This window comes from Anguilla rostrata, chromosome 12, assembly GCF_018555375.3.
Source record: "Anguilla rostrata isolate EN2019 chromosome 12, ASM1855537v3, whole genome shotgun sequence".
Lineage (NCBI taxonomy): Eukaryota > Metazoa > Chordata > Actinopteri > Anguilliformes > Anguillidae > Anguilla > Anguilla rostrata.
Window position 1 is genome coordinate 12039184 of NC_057944.1, and position 21630 is coordinate 12060813.

Genomic DNA, 21630 nt, shown 5'->3' on the forward strand with positions numbered 1-21630 from the left:
CCGATCGCTTCTGAGCACTTCGAGTCACAGCGAAAGGGAAGGTTCAGCGGCACTAGCTGACGAACACGCGAGCAAAAACGAATCTTTCGGGGGGAAATTTTTGAAGGGCAGGGAGTCAATTTGATTGACGTCAAACGAGGAGAGGGAAGGATGCGCGTCGACTGCGTGAAAGGACATTGATTAGAGGGGAAGAGGAAATTGACAGTCATTTGATCGACATGCCGCTGCCCGATGACGTAAAATCCTAATTAAAATGGGTTTCCAGGAAGTGGAGGATGAAAGCTTTTTGAGTGAAAATACACAAGCATTCAAGTTTTATTCTTTTTTTGGAACGTGCACTTTTAGAATTGACATTAAAAAAACGAGAAGCGAAATGCGATTTCGCAGCGACTTTAAAGCCCGAGACTGAAGGAGCGGGGCGTGGCTCCCGCACATGGCAGAGAGAGCGCCGCTCGGCGTGCTCTGAGAGCGCTCCACAGGTGGCCTTTCATCCGCCCCGCGCGCCAATTAATCACCTCAAAAAGCCCCGACGCGCTCGCTCGCCTCCGCCGCCGCCGCCATCTGCTTCGCCGCTTTGCGCCCTGGCTACGGCGTGCGGCGGATCTGAGAGTCCCGCCCGGCTACCGCACCGCACCGCACCGCACGGGGGACGAGCGACGGCGAAGCGAGCCGCGGAAAACGACCCCGGCTCGCAGAGGCGGGCCGAGAAACCCGCTGGCTGGGAAGGCCCGGTCCCTGAGGGTCTCCGTCGGCTGATTGGACGGGATTCTCTCGAAGTCTGGACCTGATTGGGCGGAGCCGGATGGAAACCGGGCTCTTTAAAGAGCCCTCATTAGCCTGGGCTCAGTGGATGCTCAGTGGCCTTTGTCCTGCCGGTGATTGCGATCAATGATGTGGACTGATAGATGTTAATCTCGGCGGCTTAATTCCCCTCCTGGCGGCTTTGTATAAAATAACCCCCCCGGGACCGCCGGTACCCCCGTCCCGCCAAACGGGCGCGAATGCTGCGCCCGTCAGAGCAGGGATAACCAGGATTTAAGGTTTAAGTGCTGCTCCTGTGATCTACAAAGAAGGTTCCAGCCCCCATTTTTTAGAGGAGCCCGCATCAGCAATAGAAACCACCCTCAACCCTCACTTCGCACCCCCAAAATCCATTACACCCCCCGTTTTCCCTCGCAATGGCCTGATTACTATTGATCACCCTGTTTTTTTGTAGGAATGTGAATGCGTAATGATGTCACCTTTAACCTGCAATGGCAAATTGATTTATCTCTCCTCTAGCCCCCCCTCCCCCCCCCGTTCTTGCTGTCGAATATCTTCTCACTCTCGCTTTTAATTAAAGCAAGAACACATCCAGACAGGTGTCCACTGCCTCACACAGACACTACTGGCACATTAAGGATAATCTACAGCGGGTAAGCAAAATATACGAGGGCTTAGCTGATTCTATTATTTTTAAATTGAATACACAGGAAATAATGCTGTATAATGTGCAGTTATGCCCACAGAATGCTTGAAATGCTCTCCTGAAATTAAATTTATAAAATTTTTGCATTAAGTATGTCCATATGATCTGGCACCACTTCTGAAGCAGAGCAGCAGGGAGATTACATGTGAGTCCCCATGGTTTACACTCCTCAATTTGTCACCCATCCTTTTAAAATTTCATCACCAAGTTTTTTTTTTCTCATTCGGTCAGTGATAACTACAGAACAATGTATTCACATTGCCACCTCACTAAAAGCAATGACCAAAGAGCAGATCTATTAACACAAGTGGCAGATCTATTGACCTGTGCCTATTACAATACTGTGCAAGCTTTATAGCCAAGGCTGTAAAGGGAATGTACAAGTGAATGCAAACAGGACATGCATTTTGATTTATTTCTGCTTACATGCAAGGCTTAACCCCGTTTCCTGTTCAGTCTCATTAAAATGATCATTATTAGATTCCACTGTCTAATTTAAATGGTTATTGGGTTATAAAAATGACAATATTTTCTCACTTCAAAATACTTTAAAATAAAAAATAAATCAAATGGGATATGACACGTCATTTTTTATAGGTCTTGCAAATAAAAAATAATAATATTGCCTATTAGGGTAGTAAAGTCATTTTTAGTAATTCATCACTATAAAAGCATGAACACAGGACAAAATTTATGGTGAAAACCTTAGGATAGAAATACTCATTGAAAGGAGTGGAGAAAAGCAGTTGGGGAAAAGCTATGTGGGGAACATGATCTACATGAGTGAGTGTGAGTCAGTGAGCAGCTATGTGGGGAACATGATCTACATGAGTGAGTGTGAGTCAGTGAGCAGCTATGTGGGGAACATGATCTACATGAGTGAGTTTTAGTCAGTGACCAGCTACATGGGGAACATGATCTACACGAGTGAGTTTTAGTCAGTGACCAGCTACATGGGGAACATGATCTACACGAGTGAGTGAGTCAGTGAGCATCTACATGGGGAACATGATCTACATGAGTGAGTGAGAGTCAGTGAGTTAGCTATGTGGGGAACACGATCTACATGAGTGAGTTTTAGTCAGTGACCAGCTACATGGGGAACATGATCTACACGAGTGAGTTTTAGTCAGTGACCAGCTACATGGGGAACATGATCTACACGAGTGAGTGAGTCAGTGAGCATCTACATGGGGAACATGATCTACATGAGTGAGTGTGAGTCAGTGAGTTAGCTATATGGGGAACATGATCTACATGAGTGAGTGTGAGTCAGTAAATTAGTTATGTGGGGAACATGATCTACATGAGTGAATGTGAGTCAGTGAGCAGCTATGTGGGGAGCTCATGATCCCCAGGAGTGGCAGGGCCATGGCCATATCACCCAGTTCATATTATTCACTCATGAAAAAAATCCAAATAAATCATTGTTGAGCAAACACTGGCAGGGGGGTCACGAATGTCGCCAAGGTCAAGATGGTCGACCTAGTCCCAGGCTTACGAGGTCACCATGGAGACACATCCCCTGGGTCCAAACTTTGACCCGCCGGCAAAAAGGCTAAAAACAACCTGGACCTCTGTTGATCTCACTTCCTGATATCCTCAACAGAGGCCTCCAGGGTGTACCCCTATTGATCTCAGCACAGTTCCTGCTGTGCTGATGCAAGAAATGAAATGTTGCAGAAACTGCCCATAACATCCACTGTGTATGCAGGGCATGTACTGGCCTAACAGCCACCTTCAGCTACAAAATCAGAACTGAATAACAATGCGGCCAGTCACTGTAAACAGCAAACGGACCGTACTGGCACACAGTCTACGCTACAGAGTGCTAGGCTCACCCTACTTACAGGTATAAGCAGTATAGACTCAGTACAAAACAGTACATTTTTAAAGCATGTTAATTTAGCTTACAGTATGTGTTTCTTTTTGATTCTTTGGATTTCCTGTCTGGAGACATAAGAGATAATGAGGCGATCCTCATTTAAACAGCATAACTGAAAGAGATATAATATTTGATACCCACTGGATGATTTGGGAACTTAATTCTGAGAAGTCGTCTGCAACATCACTCCACAAAAACCACCTTTGAAAATAAGTTAAATAATGTAAGGCATGCAAAAATCGAATTACTTCAAGATTAAAGAGTTTTATCTCCTTTAACCTAAAGCCTCACTCTGTTTCTAGGCAGATGAGTGAGTGAGGCATGCTGGGATACTAGTAATCAGACAGTGAAAGTGGTATGGATGGTCAGATTACATTTGTTTTCATTTTAGGCTAACATGCCCCATTCCCTCGTACACACATACACACACACATGGATTATGTTGCAAGCCAATTAGAGCAGATACATTTGCCTCACCCCTTCAATCATCAAACTCTTATCGCTTCAACTGACTCTCAGCACTCACACAGAAAATACAAGCAAAAATCCCACAGAAAAATCCCAAAATCCCAAAAAAGCAACCAGAAACCCCAATCCCCCAGCTCATGTCTACACGTTCTCTTTGAAAGAATGACAGCGCTTTTCCAAGCCTGCTTGTACGCCCATCGACAGCACCCTCTCACGCGTTCGCTAGTTCAAGCTGACAGGACCGAAGTAACAGGTAGCCGTCACAGCCAGAGATGTGGAGCGTGTGGAGTACTGCGGTGGACATATGTGCACAGAGACATCAAGCGCTCAACGTGCAATTAATTTGAGCGTCGAGGAATAAATTAAGTAAGGAGCGAGTCGTGTAAGCACAAACATTCTGTGAAGCGCATTTGAAAAGCACACGAAGCTTGATCTGAATTTTAATTTCCCCGTCCCTTCGACACCCACCACTTAAATTTACAGAGAGGGACTGTCAATCCATGTCCCGCTACGAACGTGGCCAATGACACACTTCGCGGAACGTGAATGAACGTGATATGATTGCTGATGTTTTTAACTCCAGGTGGAATGATAATTTTATCCAAATGGCAAGGACATTGGTTAGCATCTTTAGCATCGTGGTGTGTGGCACATTAGTAAACATAGAAAAAGAGCTTAGTGACCATCAATACTTGCTCTGAGATATTCCACCAGCAAGAGTCATTGCTCTAAGCCTTGAGATAATATATGTTACCGGGTTTTACCATAAACCTATTCTTCCAGCATTTAGACGCACTAACAAAGAGGACAATTTAAAAAACAGGCAATTATACAGCAAGCCGCTGAGCAGATAACAAGAATTTCCTCTTCAGTTCAGAATTGAATGTATCCTCCCACACTTCTGTGTCTTCCCTCCAACATAATACGCCCTCCCTCAAAATTTTAATTGCAAGAAGATTTTACACAATAGTAGCTTCTCCTGAAACCCATATGTGACCGTATCCATTCCTCAGAAGCGGCTTCTCCCAGTGTCTCAGTTGGGTGTATTTCCCAGCTGTTGATCTAAACGGATCTTCAAACACTCGACTGGGAACACTTGCAAATCCACAGACTTACCCGTTTCAAGGCGAGCTCATATATTTTGAAGAACACACATGCAGCGGGAGCCCTGGATGATTAACTGCTCACTTTTTCGCTGTAATATTTTTACGACCTCCAGCTTCAATAAACAGAATGGAGAAAAATGAAAAAAAAAGCTGAAATGAAAGTTCTTTATTGCAGCCAACAGAGTCGGCATGAGTGAGCTATTGTTTGCCGCCTAACGCTTTCGTCAGTTTTGCCTGACTGGGTTGAGACTCGTCTAACTTTCTGGTATTGCAGAAATGCCTACGCAAAAAAAATCAAAGTGAATTGTTCTCCATGTGTGGTGTAGGTTGCAAGGTGGGGGGGGGGGAGGCTGGCGGCGGTTTGGGGCATAAGACCTGTGAGCCACTGACACATCCCCCCCCACCTCGCACCCCAGCCACTTTTCAAAATTATCAGGGGTGTTGTCTGGGGTCACCGGTGAATACCCAGGGTCACTCCTGCTCCGGTGCAGATACGGAGCCTATTGTAATTCAGTATGCCACTCAAGGACAGGCAACAACATCGCAACCACATTTAATCCAATAGAAGGTGAATAAATTTGAATGCCATTGGTCCGCGGTGTCAGCGCCTGTTGTGGTGATAGGTCGAGGGGCGCACTTCTCCATTACCAAGCGTTTACGTTCTTTCGCCCATGAGCACTTCCTGAACCGAAATGACGAAACAAACAAACAAACAAACGCACACTCCGACCGAACTGCGTTCGGATCATGTGCCTGCCCGTTGAACTGCAAGCCAAATAACAGGCTGTGACACATTTTCAAAGCGTATGGATCTCTGCCTCTCACGGACAATAAATCACAGCATGCGGTAAGCACTTCATTACCCACAATCCAGAGACGCAGGCCTTTTCCACACCGACCGACCGGCTTCTCCCAAAAACCAAACCATCCCCCACCACCGCGCAGAGAGACGAGATGAAATGGTTACTTACGGAATGGGCCGACTATAATGGGAAAGAAAATGCGAGAATGGAAAGGGGGGGGGGGGGGAATGAATATGTATGAGATGGGCTGGCCCAAAAAGAAAATCAAAATCAAATTAATAATAAAACAAGCAGTGCAATCACAAGTGCCCCTCAGCTTAGGGGATTTAGCACGGAGCTCGACAAACCAAATAAAAACACGACGGGCAAAACGGAAGAGCGCTTTTATTTACCCCTCAATTCAGACGGGGGGAAAAATAAATAAATAAATAAATAAAAAGGCAAATAAACTCTGAAGGCGACAAATTCAAACAGAAGCCTTTCCAGCTGTATCCCTGGGGCGGGAATACGTGCCAGCCAGATCACATTCAGCTCACTCCGTCCTAGCGCTGACGTGCATTACTACTGGAACCGCGCCGCGAGTTTGTTAAACTAAAATCATCTCCCCCAGCAGCTGTCCGAGGGACTAATCCCCGCGGTTTACCGTAAGCTTCTGCGAGGGGGGTGTGAATATCGGGCTGCACACATGCAGTACAACACAGCACAATGCGCAGCTGCTGTGCACTTGTGATTTTCCGTCGCGTTTGACTGCTATACGCAAATTGCAACGACCACACGTTCTGCAATCCGCAAGGCTGAAGATGCGAAATTAATAAAAGGATTTATTTAATCTATTTCTTTTTTGAAACATATAATCAGAATTGAAAAAAAGTGAATTACGTGAATGCAAAAATAATATGTTGCGGGGTCCGCTGTTGAACGTGTGGACTGATCGAGCTGTTCGCTTGCGTTTGTTGTAGCGGAGGCGGGGCCTTACCGCGGACCTGCAGGGTTCCGGAGGCCTCCGCTTTGCCCACGCTGTTCTCCGACACGCAGGTGTAGGTGCCCTCGTCCTCGGCGCGCACCTGGAACAGGCGCAGGGTGCTGTCGCTCCGGATCTCTGACCTGAGGGGAGGCACAGAGGAGCAGAGGGGCGTCCAGTCAGCAGAGTCTGGGCTTGAGTTTGGGTTCTGTTCCTCTTATGGTCTGGGTCTGGGTTCTGGGTTCTGGTCAAGGTTAGAGTATGGATTTGGCTTTGTGATATGGTCTGGGTCTGGGTTCTGGGTCTAGGTACTGGTCAAGGTTAGAGTTTGGATTTGGGTTCATGTTATGGTCTGTGTCTGTCTGGGTTCTGGTAAAGGTTTGAATTTGGATTTGAATTTTGGTGTTATGGTCTGTGCCTGGGTTCTGGGTTCTGGTCAAGGTTAGAGTTTGGATTTGGGTTCGTGTTATGGTCTGTGTCTGGGTTCTGGGTTCTGGTCAAGGTTAGAGTTTGGATTTGGGTTTGTGTTATGGTCTGTGTCTGGGTTCTGGTCAAGGTTTGCATTTGGATTTTGGTGTTTTGGTGTGTTGTCTGGGACTAGGTCCTGATCTGTGATTGAGGATGAGCTTGATGTTGGTCTGGGTACTATTAGAGTTACAAATGGAACCCAGGGATTGTTACAAAAGGCACATATTTTACCCCCCTTCCACCCCCATTTCCTGACTGTGTTCACATGAACCCATTCTAAAACATTTTTTTACTGACTACAGAAAGCCCATAAAGATCCCTGGGCCCATTAGAACAGTAAAGGCTTGTGTTTCTTTAGGGAGATTGAATGCAAGTTTAATTTCAGGCCAGGGGATAAGCTACACCATATGGGCTGAGACTTAATTCTGAATTCAATCAACATTTGCCCTTTGACTTACAAATAAATACAAGTGTTGCGTTCATTTCGATGGTTTGCCAAACTCATCAAGCTGTTTCGTTTCATTATGAGCCCAAGTAAAGAATAAATGCTGACTGAATCTGCGCCTTAGAGTCATTTATCGACTCGTTATTGACTCGTTAATGAACAAATTATTCTGACTGATAGCTTGGGTCTACATTCAGACCGAGCAGATTAAAACCTAGGCTGATAATAAATTCAGCAAAAATGATGTGCAAGTGTGAAATATTCTCACGGCGCTGTACTGAAATCCAGTTATATTATCTGCTCATAAATCCCAATTGCGCATCACAGCATAAAACAACAAGTTTTACTGTCACTGCGGCAACACGCCAACAAATTATATCTCCCCGGCTGTGCCATTGTACGTCCTTTGTAGAAATTTAATAAATATTAAACTGACTCATCAGAAAATTTTTTAAATAAACTTAACCCCTTAAGTCACACCAGCCCAAGTGGGTACATTTGCATTCATTCTGTTTATTTAGGGTGAGATTTTTATCAATCTGGTAACACGATACACTGGTTCTGTATCAATAAAAAAAATATTTTACAATGCCAGTGTTTTAGTGACAACAGATCCTTATTTTGTAACATGTGGGGTGGCGAAACAAGCTTGGGAATCCTCTTTGTGTTTTAGAAAACCACAGACGACATGGATCACGATAAAATCAGTATGTTTGTCACGGCAAGAATCCAGCAAACAAAATCCATACTCACGTTTAGTCCCAGAAACGTGCTAACTCAGAGAAACCTCAATAGAATGTCCATTGTTTACTTAAAAATTCTCTCTAGGAATTATCATTGTTGTCCATTTCACCATTGCATAAATGCTGAATATTGGTACAAAATAATGTTGTTATCTCGTGTTTGATTCTTTGGAACAAAATGAGCTGAACTATAAGCTTCTCTGACCAGTACTGGCCAAGTAGACCCTCAATATAGACAATGGGACATACAATGACTCAACATGTACAGTATAACCTCTGCTAAAATTGCGTTTCTAAAGATGTATCAGTCGTTAGGCTTGCATAAATGGACACACATTGTTTCTCCTGTATAAACAAACCATATATTTTTTTGAGTGCATGCTGAAAACATTACAAATAAGTCTCAGCGTTCTTGAAACTTTATGCCAATAAAGATTGTTTTACAACAAAACATATTTTGCAATGGCTAAGTCTAAACAGAAGACTCAGCGTTTAGAGGTCTTGGAAGAAGTCACTCTTCAGAGGACGACAGTGAGAACAGCTTTGACTCCTCAGCAGAGGGCACGTTCAATAAAGGACTTAATCCCATTTTATATCGATGAGCATCTAAATACATTCGCAAATTTTTATTATTTTTAGTCAGGTATTTGACGTAAACTTCAATCAATGGACCCCAGCCAATGGATTAGTAGACTAGATAGCTAATGCATTTATTTTCCACAATCTTTCAGACCTGCTGCTGCCTGAGGTTTCAAGGCAAGAGCAAGGAGAGGGTGGGGGGGTGGGGTGGGGGGAGCAGAGGGAGTGGGAGGGGCAGCGTAACAGCATATACTATGGGATTTTACACCTCAAATAACCCATAATATCATTTGGTTACCAAGTGTCCTTTTGAAGTCCCCAACTGGCTTTTTTGGAAACCTGCCCAGACATAGCTCAGTAAAAAACAATGCAGAATTATTTTGGTGGTATTGTCAACAAATTTGAACCAGAATGTGTCCAGCATTGTGGCTGTGTCTGCATTGTGTTTCTAAGACCACCAGACTCAACCTCAAGCATCTGCATCCATTCTAAAAAATATCTTTTAGTTGAGAAAAAAAAAATCCACTTCCACTGTGTTTGAGCTTCTGTTACTTTTTTTTAGTAATATTTAGAGTATTTCTTTTGGAAAAAGAAACACCCAAAGGGTTACCTTTCAGAAGAGACCAGGATTATGCCTGGAATCAAAAGGGTTCGAGAACAGTAACCACTTATTTTGGGTATGTCATTTTGAGGTTTATGTTAAAAAGGGGGTTATACATAAGGGGTTAAATCCTTTATAAAAACAGCTTTCAGTTGTAGTGGATATGAAAGCACATACAATAAAAACACTGTCACTGAGATACATTTTTTTCTGGAAGAGAGAAAACAATGCGATCAGTCAGTCAACACTACACTGTGCCTCAAAGCGCCAGTGAGTCAGTCAGTCAGCCATGGCAGCCAGTCACTCACATCAGTTAATTAATCAGTCAGTCACTCAGTCAGTCGGCCTCACCTCCCCCTGGGCAGCTCCCCCTCCTCCCTGCGCCAGCGCACGGTGGGGGCGGGGTCTCCGTGCGCCTCGCACAGGAAGTCCACCGTGTCGTCCACCAGCACCACCTGGTTCAGCGGCCTCCGTGTGAACATCGGTCTCTCTGGGGGGGAGAGAGCGCAGCGTCAGATGGGGCGCGGTCACACGGTCGCGGTCAAAATGGAGGACACCCAGACCCACGAGGGCCCACGGGCCCGCGGCTCAGGAGCTCACCGAACACCACCAGCTCGGCGGGGTCGCTGTCCCTCTCCCCCACCATGTTGGTGCCCACGCACACGTACATCCCCGCGTCGCTCTTCCTGGTGTTGGAGATCATCAGCTTCCCGCCCCGCGTCTGAAAACGGAGGCCAAAGACAGGAAGTAAGAGCCGAACTCCGGAGCCCGTTTCTGCTGCAGCCCCTGTGAGGCGAAGGAGAGCTCCGTCTCACACCCTTAATGAGGCTCGCTCGAAGCGGTCCGGCTCGTTACCCGCCCCGCGACGGCATTGGCCGAGGGAAACGCGCCATCGTCTGTTGCCGTGCCGTTTTTTGAACCTCGAAAAATATAACTCGGACATATCGGGCTAAGTGTCCGAAGCCTGATTAACAACCCTCATAACCTTTTATGTGTTCTACAAAAAAAATAAAAAAATTTAAAAAAAACAGCCACGCTGAGGACTGAGAAACTACTGAAGGGGCTGAAGGGGGGAAGATTGTGACGGCGTTCACACAAATCAGCCGGCGCGGGACGATGAGTCACACTGCTGGGAGCCCCCGCTGCGGTAAACAGAGGGGGGGCGGGGGCGGCGGCTCACGGTAATTCTGTCGTCCTTGTCGTTGACGCGCACGTTGTTCCTCTTCCAGGAGATGGTGGGCTCGGGGTGACCGCGCGGGGGGATGCACTCCATGACCGCCGGCTCCCCCGCCGCCACCACCACGTCGCTGGGGGCCTGCCGGAAATCGTCCCGGAGAACTGGAGAGGGGCGAGAGAGGGGGCGCGGCCGCCGTTAAGGGGCTTCCAGGCTCCAGGTTCATCCACTTAGACAGACACGCAACCGACCAATAGACACATTCACCTTCATCCACTTAAACAGACACGCAACCGACCAATAGACACATTCAGCTTCATCCGTTTAACAGACACGCAACCGACCAATAGACACATTCAGCTTCACCCACTTAGACAGACACGCAACCGACCAATAGACACATTCAGCTTCATCCACTTAAACAGACACGCAACCGACCAATAGACACATTCAGCTTCATCCACTTAAACAGACACGCAACCGACCAATAGACACGTTCAGCTTCATCTACTTAAACAGACACGCAACCGACCAATAGACACGTTCAGCTTCATCCACTTAAACAGACACGCAACCGACCAATAGACACGTTCAGCTTCATCCACTTAAACAGACACGCAACCGACCAATAGACACATTCAGCTTCATCCACTTAGACACGCAACCAACCAATAGACACATTCAGCTTCATCCACTTAGACACGCAACCGACCAATAGACACGTTCAGCTTCATCCACTTAAACAGACACGCAACCGACCAATAGACACATTCAGCTTCATCTACTTAAACAGACACGCAACCGACCAATAGACACATTCAGCTTCATCCACTTAAACAGACACGCAACCGACCAATAGACACGTTCAGCTTCATCCACTTAAACAGACACGCAACCGACCAATAGGCACATTCAGCTTCATCCACTTAAACAGACACCCAACCAACCAATAGACACATTCAGCTTCATCCGTTTAAAGAGACACGCAACCGACCAATAGGCACATTCAGCTTCATCCACTTAAACAGACACCCAACCAACCAATAGACACATTCAGCTTCATCCGTTTAAAGAGACACGCAACCGACCAATAGACACACGTTCAGCTTCATCCACTTAAACAGACACGCAACCGACCAATAGACACACGTTCAGCTTCATCCGTTTAAAGAGACACCCGAGCACTGTGACTCAGTTTTATCCACATGAACTTTCCTTAGCCACCTTTATACGCTTCCAGCAATAAACGCAGAAGATTGTGTGCTTCATCTGCAATTTGTTTACATCTCTGGTTTTCCAAAAAATGCCCCAAGGAAAAGAAAACCTTTCAAAAGTCTGTCATTGTTCAATTTTTAATTTCTCCTCTAAGCCCCCACCTGCCCACTCTCCCCCCCACAACTCCTCCCTACGGTGTCAATTAAGTCATTTCCTCAGTTTACTAGCCTGTCTGTGTGATTTCACCTGCGAGGCTCCATGCATTTTTAACACCTTCCAATCCAACACGAGGGCCATGAATAATTGAGCGAAACACACGATCGCAGTAAGTGTGCATGCCTCTCACACACAGAGTCTCAGAAGACGCAAATGCCTTAAACGGACGCAAATGTCCTCTCCCCTCTCACATACCCCCCAAACCACCCCCCCCATGTCTCCACAAACCTTCTTGGTCCTGTTAACACAGCACTCAAACGCCAATTTTCTGCTTCATTGCGATTCGTCAGATTCTTACTGGGAAGCAGAGCAGTATAATGGTTATGGAACTAGGCTTGTGGGCCACCGCCATTTTAAGAACAGTAAAGAGACTGAATGACCCATCTTGGCTGAGACCATGTGGAAAAGACATAATATGAGGAGAGAGAGAGAAAGACTTTGACTGTTGACATCCTTTAATAAAACATGTCGCCTACAAACGCCTGCCCAAGACACAGAACAATACATAAATAAAAGCTCCCCCACCCCCACAATCATAGTCGACACACTTACACCACACCTACACTTAACCACACCACATCACACGCCCACGGCTCTTTTCAACAGCCCAGAGAGAGAGAGAGGGAGGGAGAGAGAGAGAGGAGAGAGAGAGAGAGAGAGAGAGGGAGAGAGAGAGAGAGAGAGAGAGAGAGAGAGAGAGAGGGAGAGAGAGGGAGAGAGAGTGAGCCAGCATCTGTGTGTGTGTTTTTGTCTGTGTGTGTGTGTGTGTGTGTGTGCGTGTGTGTATCTCCTTGTGTGTGTGCGTGTGTGTATCTCCCTGTGTGTCTGTGTGCGTGTGTTTGTGTGTGTATCTCCTTGTGTGTGTGTGTGCGTGTGTGTATCTCCCTGTGTGTGTGCGTGTGTGTAACTCCATGTGTGTGCGTGTGTGTGTGTGTGTGTGTGTGTGCGTGTGTGTATCTCCTTGTGTGTGTGTGTGTGTGTGTGTGTGCAACTCCCTGTGTGTGTGTGTGTGTGTGTGTGTGTGTGTGTGTGCGTGTGTGTATCTCCCTGTGTGTGTGTGTGTGTGTGTATCTCCTGTGTGTGTGGGGGTGTGTATCTCTTTGTGTGTGTGCGTGTGTGTGTATCTCCTTGTGTGTGTGCGTGTGTGTATCTCCCTGTGTGTGTGCGTGTTTGTGTATCTCCCTGTGTGTGTGTGTGTGTGTGTGTGTGTGTGTATCTCCCTTGTGTGTGTGCGTTGTGTCTTTGTGTGTGTGGTGTTACTCCCTGTGTGTGTGGTGTGTGTGTGTGTGTGTATCTCCCTGTGTGTGTGTGTGTGTTTCGTGTGTGTGTGTATCTCCTGTGTGTGTGTGTGTGGTATCTCCCTGTGTGTGTGTTTGTGTGTGTGTGTATCTCCCGTGTGTGTGTGTGTGTGTGTGTATCTCCCTGTGTGTGTGTGTGTGTGTGTGTGTGTGTGTATCTCCCTGTGTGTGTGTGTGTGTGTATCTCCCTGTGTGTGTGTGTGTGTGTATCTCCCTGTGTGTGTGTGTGTGTGTGTATCTCCCGGTGTGTGTGCGTGCTGGGAGGCTGTACGGACATTAGGAGCTAATGTCCACCAGCTCGTCACCCCAGTAGGGGGGTGGTCTGATTAATGTGTCACGCTCGTCTAATAAAGAGGAAGACAGCCAGCGAGCCCCTCTGCAGACGCAGCACTGGCAGAGAGCGGCAGCGTCCTGGGGCCACAGCCCGGCTGGCCAGAGATCACTCTCATTTTTAATGGATGCCTGTCACCACCCTCATCTCATGACATTTCTCAAAATGTCAGAGCAGTGTGATGTTGACTCACTCCTGCTGCTTTGCTGTCGCTCCTATAAAGACACACGTACACATGTACACACACGTACACACACACACACATATGCACACACACACACCCAACACACACACGTACACACACACACACACACACGCACGCAAACACACACACATATGCACACATACACACGCACACACACGCACACACACACACACTCACACACTATGCTTAATGGACAAGGCTGTGCTCAAATTGCTGGAGCAGCCTGCCGTATCGTGAAGCAGGGTTTTTAGCCATTTATTGCGTCTCAATAATTCCTGACAGAAGAAACGGATGAAGCCGGTTTGAGCCTCGCTCCTGCCGGACGGCTGACTGAGCCGCGGTGAGCGACAGCTTCAACGCTAACAAAACTAAACTCCCCTGTTACAATCGAGCAGAGATTGAGAAGTTTCGCGCTGACAGAACAGCCTGAATATCTTCCATTAGGCCCTGCGCCGCTACAGTACATTACAGACACCGACCAATCCTCCGTCCACATCGTTTACTGCCTGAGGATTCCAATCCCCAAGGTGGGGGTAGGGTGGTGCGGTGGTGGAGGGAGTGTGTATGTGTGTGGAGGCAGTGGGGGGGGGGTCCAGTCCCTGGACTCCAATTATAGAAACACACAATCTCCCAGGCCCTCTCCTTTAACTGCACCACGTCCAAACTCCCGCCAATGCAGAGGGGCTAGACCAGCTCCAGTTCCCCCACAGGATTATAGGAGAAGGGATAAATGAGGAGTGCAGTCTCGACAGCACACACACAGGCATGAATGCTGCAAGCAGACCCTCAGACTGCCGGGTCCCACCATTCCCCATGCCACAGCGGGCCACGCCCCCACCTCCTGTTCACCCCTCCCAATGGAAACGGATGGAGGTGCGAGGAGAGTGATTAGGCTTTGGCAGTTACCCACAATGCCCCGGGGATGATTGGCAGATTAAGCCCCCCTCCCCCCCCTCCCCCCCCCATCCCCATCCTCCCAACCCCCCCCTGGCCATCGCCTGGGGGATAGTGAGCGCAGGCCAGCACAAAGCATATGCAATCCCCTCACAAGGCCAGCAGTCCACTTCAATTAGGAGGCCCGCTTCGCTCCCATTGGCCGGCTCCGAGGGGCATTCGAAAAGAAAATCCCACAATCCCCGGCTCGTTCTCCTCCCCAAGGCGGAAAAAGAAAAAAAAAATCAATTCCGCATCCCGTATCATCATTAAAGTTTCAACGGGGTCATTTACAGAGTAAACAATCCCGAAAAACATCCATCTGCATGTAGCCCTCTCCGTGGGCCTCAGCCAATCAGAACATCAGCCCGCTGCAGGGTTTGCTACGTCCGCTCAGTTCCGAGACGCCCGCGCCATACATCAACAGCCAGACGCAGAATTAATTTGATCTGTTATGAGCGGGGACTCGCGCGCTATTCTTCACAAACCAGAGCGCTCCCAAACCCAATAAACCCGTCGGCCAATTTGTATTAAGCGCGTAAATGAAGTTACACGCCTTCTAATGCGCGTTTTTTTTTTTTTCGGGCGTCCCGCTCGCCGCGGTCATCCGTCTTTCGATCTGGGGAGTCCCGCCCTCCCGGGCCCTGGCTAATGCATCATTTGCGCTTTTAATTCTAAATAAATATTCAGCGCAGGGCGGAGGCTGGTATTTAATTACGGATGGGCGTCTTTCCGCCGCTGTCGCGCTAAAAACCCGCAGACCGTCCCTCTCCCCCCCCTCCCCGACGACGGCGGTAATTTCCACCGCCCCGCGCATAAATATTCAGATCTCCCCACCCCGACTATGACAAATGGCGCCGGCGTTCTCGCTGAAAGGTTTATGTTTCGGATCTCTTGTTGGGATTCGCGGCAGTCATCTGTCAATCTGTCTGTTTCCCATCTCTCCCCTCGCCCTCCCGCGTGAGGCAATCTGTCACGGGCTCGCGGAAAACGTGCGAGCGTGCGAGCCGGGCTCCTCTCGCGAAAACGAACGCAAACGCAGTAATCTCATCCCTTCAGCCATCTTCAGGCTTTCCGTCTTATTTCACCCGCCTAAAGAACGAATGATAATGTTACGGGACCATCCGATCGTCCTTTCCATTTTAACACGCCACTCATCGATATTAACGTTAAACTGAAACGCACTGGCCACCCAACCAGCGTTTCTTGTAACATGGTAACAGACAGCACTCATAATGACGAGCACAGACTGAGCATGCCTGCTTTTCAGAAGTAACAAATCTGGCAACCTTAGCTCAGGCACAGCCCTAAGATTTCTCAGAGCCGAAACACAGGGAGCTCGGTTAGCGCGCTACAGCCTGGCTTCGCGGGTATTCCAAGAAAGCTTCTCCCCGAGTTCCTCGGCTCGGCTCGGCTCGGCCTGAAGCAGCTCGGCCTCCCTCCGGACGGACGGAAAGACGCCCATCCGCAGGCAGACGGACGCGCAGGTCAGAGGGGAACGTGAGCAGGCGCTGAGAGGGGCCGGCTGCCGATCGATCCCGCCTCCTCCTCCCCGTCGCCCGGGCGTTTAGCGGGGAGGACAGATGGACCCCCCCCCCGGGCCCGCCCCGGCGGCCACATGGACACGCTTCGCCCCCGTCGCGTTTCGCGCCACCACACCCCGCCCCCGTTAAAAAAAAAAGGGCCCTCCTGTAGCGAAACGCTTCCAGCCATTCCCACACGCCAGCCAACGTGCCCACGCACGGGCACAGAGCCTCCTGCAGGCCGGCAGTCCACAGCCAGGCAGCCTGCTGAGAACCCCTCGCACGACCATGGAGCCGCGGAGCACGGCACATTACTGGACGCATTGACCATGTCAGTGTTTGTCCTGTGGACTTGCATATCGTAACTCAACACTGAGGAGGAACAGCGTTTTTAAAACACATGTCAGTAGTTCTAAGCACTTCAGACTGGAGAGGGAGCTCGCCTCGGCACGAAGCACCAACATAATTCTCTGCTGATTGTCGTAGGCTGATAATTAGAGAAATATGAAATCGTGTGCTCACTGTATGGGAGGCTGGCATATTGTATTTGATTAACAGCTTCTCCTACACACCCATGGTTGATTTAATTGCGAATAATGCGCTTTTGTGGGATTTAGGGAGTTGTATCGTTTTTAATGAAAAAGGACGTGACCGTGAAGTAATGAGGTTCTGCTCTGGGCTTTATTTCGGTCTGTCGCTCCGCTGTTTCTTGCTGCAGCGTGTTCTCAAGGCGTCGCGTTTCCCAGCACTGGCTGTTCCCCACATTCCTCCCTGTCCCTGACCCCTCGCATGGACCAGTGCGCCTTCCCCCTGACCCTCACCGTGACAGACACGTACAGAACGACCGCACTTCAACAGGACATTCAGCGTTTGTGTTCAATCAAACCTGGGATCGACACCATCGGTCTTATTGAGCGAACGGCTCGCCATCCGGATTGACAGCAGCGATTTCAAAATCTGTATGGAAGCCAATTAAATTCTTCATTGTACGTGACCTCACTGTCAGCAATGACAGAGAGAAAATCAACAGCTTGCCATTATTCAGAGTAACCCTCAAGCTCTAGATTGACCATTAATAAGTGGTAAGTGTGAAATGGTAGCATGCCCTTTGGGTGTGCGGACCCTAGGTGTGAAGTTGGGGTAGCATCTTCTCCATCCTCTCCACACGATGTGGTGTAACTGCAGTGGTGTGTACAGGGACAGCTGTTCTCAGACCAGCGATAGCTGTCCCAAAGAAACAGAGCTCAAGGACGGTAGCTGATCCTGATTCAGTGGCGTCTGCTCTGGAGCTGTTGAGCTCACGAACAGTAGCTGATCCCAGTTCAGCCGAGCCTGCCCTGGCGTTACTGAGCACAGAGAAAGTCGCTGATCCCAGTTCAGTTCTGCCTGCCAAGGTGTTACTAAGCACAGCTGTTGTGGGGGACGGGCCCCCACATTAGGACCCCTCTCAACAAAGAGGAGGTGGGAAAGATGCTTGGAGCAACACAGAGCGTGGACATCTGTCCCGCTCTAAAATCCCCCCCATCATCATTGTCTCATCGTCTCCGGAACCTTCCAGCATCAGAGGCCCCAGTGTGAATAATGAGAGCCGAGCTGGGCTGGCAGCACAGGGTCACCCGGCCCAACGGCTGCTGCCGCAGGGGCTCAAGCCCCGCCCACCTCTCTGAATGAATGCCTCTTTACTCCTCCCCTCTGTGTACGTGTGTGTGTGTGTGTTTGTGTGTGTCTGTGTGTGTGTGTGTGTGTGCGTGTGTGTGTGGGTGTGTGTGCGTGTCTGTGTGTGTATGAGTGCGTGGGTGTGTGTGTGTGTGTATGTGAGTGAGTGTAAGTGTGTGAGTGTGTGTGTGTGCGTGTGCGTATGTGTGTGTGCATGTGCATGCGTGTCTGTGTGTGTGTGTACATGTGTGAGTGTGGGTGTGTGTGTGTGCGTGTGTGTGTGTGTGCGTGTGCCTGCATTTGTCTTTGTTGGGTGCTCATTATATCTCCTGTCTGTCTCATTTGGACTTCACCTGGGCCCAGTCAGGACAGCTGGGGATGCCTCTTCTGCCCACAGACTAACTGTGGAGTCACAGACAGCCTTTAATGTCTGGAGGATGGAGGGCATCTGGCTCAAACATTATGATGACAGTGCCTGAAGAAATAATGTCCCAGAGGGTGTGGCTGGCAGACCGCACGTACTGACCCAGCACCATTAAGGCTGCCCTCGGGCAAACTGTTCAGTTGCTATCGGTTTCTATTTAAAAAATCGTAATAATACTCAGGAATATTCATCACATTGCCACATAAGTAATTACGATGCACTTGTATAAGCACCTGTGTCAGTTGTATAAGTTAACCCTTGATACAGACAGTCACATGACACGCAGAAGAAGAACTGAGGGTAGAGCATGAATAATTTCTCTCTGAGAGTCGCCCATCGCTCCAGGCAATCCGGGACATTACAGTCGTGCGCTTTCCAGCTTCCGAAGACAGGCCATTACCCTCCCCTTCACCTGACCCGCTGCGGGTTCCCCGCGCGGATTTGGCGGTGAAACGAAACGGAACCGCGCGGCGTAACCGCGGTCCGGCGGAGGCCCGTGACGACCGCGAGCGTCCTCGCCGCGCGCCTCGTTAGCGACGGAGAGAGCGATGGCTCCCGCGTCGTCCAGGTGCGTCATCTCAAGGCCTTTCGCGGCTCGTAAACGTCCCATCTGCGCGGCGTCCCGCGCCCCCCCGGCAGGGAAGAGCCAGGCGTTTGGCAGGGAGGCTGATTGAAAGTAATAAATTACTCCCCTTGCCTGACGGGACCAGGCTCACGTGCGGGGGGACGGGGTTTGGCCTCGTTAACCGCCCCTGACGAGCCGCGGGTGGGTGCGCCTGTGCGATAGGTTGGGGGGGGGTGTCCGCCTCTGGGCTCCTTGGCAACCGGCCCAGCAACCAGAAGCTAAAGGGAGGGTTGTCTGAACCCCATATGCCCCCCTGCTTGAAGCCCCGCCCCGCCAGCTACTCCCTGGTTGCGCACCTGCTTCACACTACCTCCCCCCCACACCCCCACACCCCCACACCCCCGCGAAAGGCTCTCGTACTTCAAAAGCAGCACGGTGTCAGAGTTTAAACAAAAGGGAAAAACGTGGGGAGCCGGGCTGTCAGTATTCCCCCCACGCACCGGCTCCCTCCCACAGCCAGGCTTTGACATGCTAAACCGCTAAGCCGCCGCGCGGGCAGATAGCGCCCGCCCTGGCACGGGCCCACCGCGCTGGCACGGGCTCCTCCCACTCCTCCATTCAGGAGCGCGCGCCTACCCCGAACGCCACGCCCACGACGACCTGTCAGAAACAATTACCCAAACATCCTCATTAGGGCAGTCCTGGTCAGTGCCAGGCCTCGCTTAATCCCTGCGCCTTCCCTGCCACTGGGAGCTCTCCTCTGCGGAAGGGAGACAGTCACATGACCACACCCACCTTCCTGAATCACATTCGGGTCCGACGGCTCCCTGCAGGAAGACACTGGCGAGCGCTAACAAGCTGCCTGGCTGGCGTCTACGCTCCAAGTCACTCAGGAACCTCTTCCCTCTTCCTCCGTTTCTCTCGCTCTTACTCTCTCTCCCTCCCCCTCTTCTCCACCGCTCCGCCTCGCTCATTCCCCCCGCCGCTGCGACAGCCTCGTTGGAGGAGCCGAACGGGACGCACCCCGCCAGCGGGGACGCAGAAGATTAAAACGCAGCCCGCATACACATGCAGTCAGCTGCCTGCAAACGCCAGCGCGCACCAAAGAGTAATCCCACAATATGCGAGGAGCAATAAAGCGAAATGTCCTTCCATCTGTCCAATGCCCGTGTGTGTGTGTGTGTGTGTGTGTGTGTGTGTGTGAGTGTGTGTGTGTGTGTGTGTGTGTGTGTGTGTGTGTGTGTGTGTGTGTGAGTGTGTGTGTGTGTGTGTGTGTGTGTGTGTGTGTGTGTGTGTGTGTGTGTGAGTGTGTGTGAGTGTGTGTGTGTGTGTGTGTGTGTGTGTGTGTGTGTTGTGCATGGATCTGACCTATAAATCATAAGATTTTTAGCCCAACTCCAAGGACACATCTGGTCAAATTGAAGGGCTCCATGTGGTCAGGTGTTGGGTTACACTTCTTCAAGTACTACTACGACGTCAATGGGCCAGCATTAAAATAGAAACACAATGATATCAGGGTGAGAAAACGGCATCTTCTTTTGCTTTCCGTGTTTTAAAAAAACCGTGAGCACCGTAGGAAATGGTTGACACGGATGACAGAGAGTGCAATACCTTAAGTTTAAAAAAAAACTGGTTGGTAAGTGGAGGTGGCGTAGAGAGTTCCCTGAGCGTTTTGGAGGGAAACGGAGAGCAGCGGTGTTGGGGTGGGTGCGTTTCTGTGTGGTGCGCCTCCGCACCTTCGCTTGCCGATTTGTGGGGAGACGTCGGGCGCCCCCGCGGCAGTCCAAAACAGATCGATGGGGAACAAAGAAGAGGGGGGCGGACAGGGGCGGGGGCAACCTGTGCCTCCCCCCTCCCCCCAGCACTAACGGCAGGGCCGGGGGGCGGTCAGTGCCCTTGCTTTTGTTCACTCCAGCCCCGAGTGGAACAACAATAAGCCCGTTACAGAGGCGGTGTAATCTGCCGCCTGTGGCTAAGCACTGCTGAAGATAGCCGAGACGAGGTCTGTGGAACAAGGGGGATTAATCTAATCTGGCTCTGGTTTACATGCAGCACGGTTAAGGTGCAGTACCCGGTCACGAATCTGTGTGGCCAAACGTAAAAAGGGCAACCGCCAAATATCGTTCCCCTGAAGCTATGAGCAACTAGCCTTAAAATAATAATTAAACCAGCATTTATGCTTAAGCCCTGTTCACCGTATTCACAGGGAAAATGCACAGAGGGTTACAGATGGAGCTAGGATTACAGAAAGCTTCATAACAGAGAATCGAGCACTCTGCAGTACCGGGGGGGAGGGTCTTCGTATGGGTTGAGACCTACAGGCTGCGCCATTATCATCTGGTTAAATGTTATTTATGATAAGTCCAATCTGCTCAGTGTTAAATTAAACAGCTAAGTTTTACCATGTTTTATAAATCATTACCACTGAATATACTGCAAGCCTCTCAATGCGTGTTCAGCCCTGTAAAGGAATTTTAAGAGCTATAAAAATTAGTACATGCATAAAGTATACAGCATACATCTTATTTTAAATACCTGTTTGGTCTGTCCAACTGCCAAAAGG

At 49.4% G+C, this 21630-nt stretch overlaps 1 protein-coding gene across 3 annotated transcripts in view; it reads right to left on the bottom strand.

Moving 5' to 3' along the window:
* The window catches only part of LOC135236089 (roundabout homolog 2-like), a 124952-nt gene that overhangs the window by 26315 nt on the left and 77007 nt on the right, over window positions 1–21630 (bottom strand). For 2 of the 3 annotated variants that reach the window (XM_064302269.1, XM_064302272.1), the window contains exons 3-7: window positions 10708–10865; window positions 10128–10248; window positions 9879–10017; window positions 6707–6834; window positions 5899–5910 (exon numbers count right to left, since the gene is read on the bottom strand). In XM_064302269.1, coding sequence (XP_064158339.1) covers window positions 5899–5910; window positions 6707–6834; window positions 9879–10017; window positions 10128–10248; window positions 10708–10865 — 558 coding nt within the window. The remainder of the gene's footprint in view (window positions 1–5898; window positions 5911–6706; window positions 6835–9878; window positions 10018–10127; window positions 10249–10707; window positions 10866–21630) is intronic. The other variant, XM_064302270.1, reaches the window with a different exon arrangement.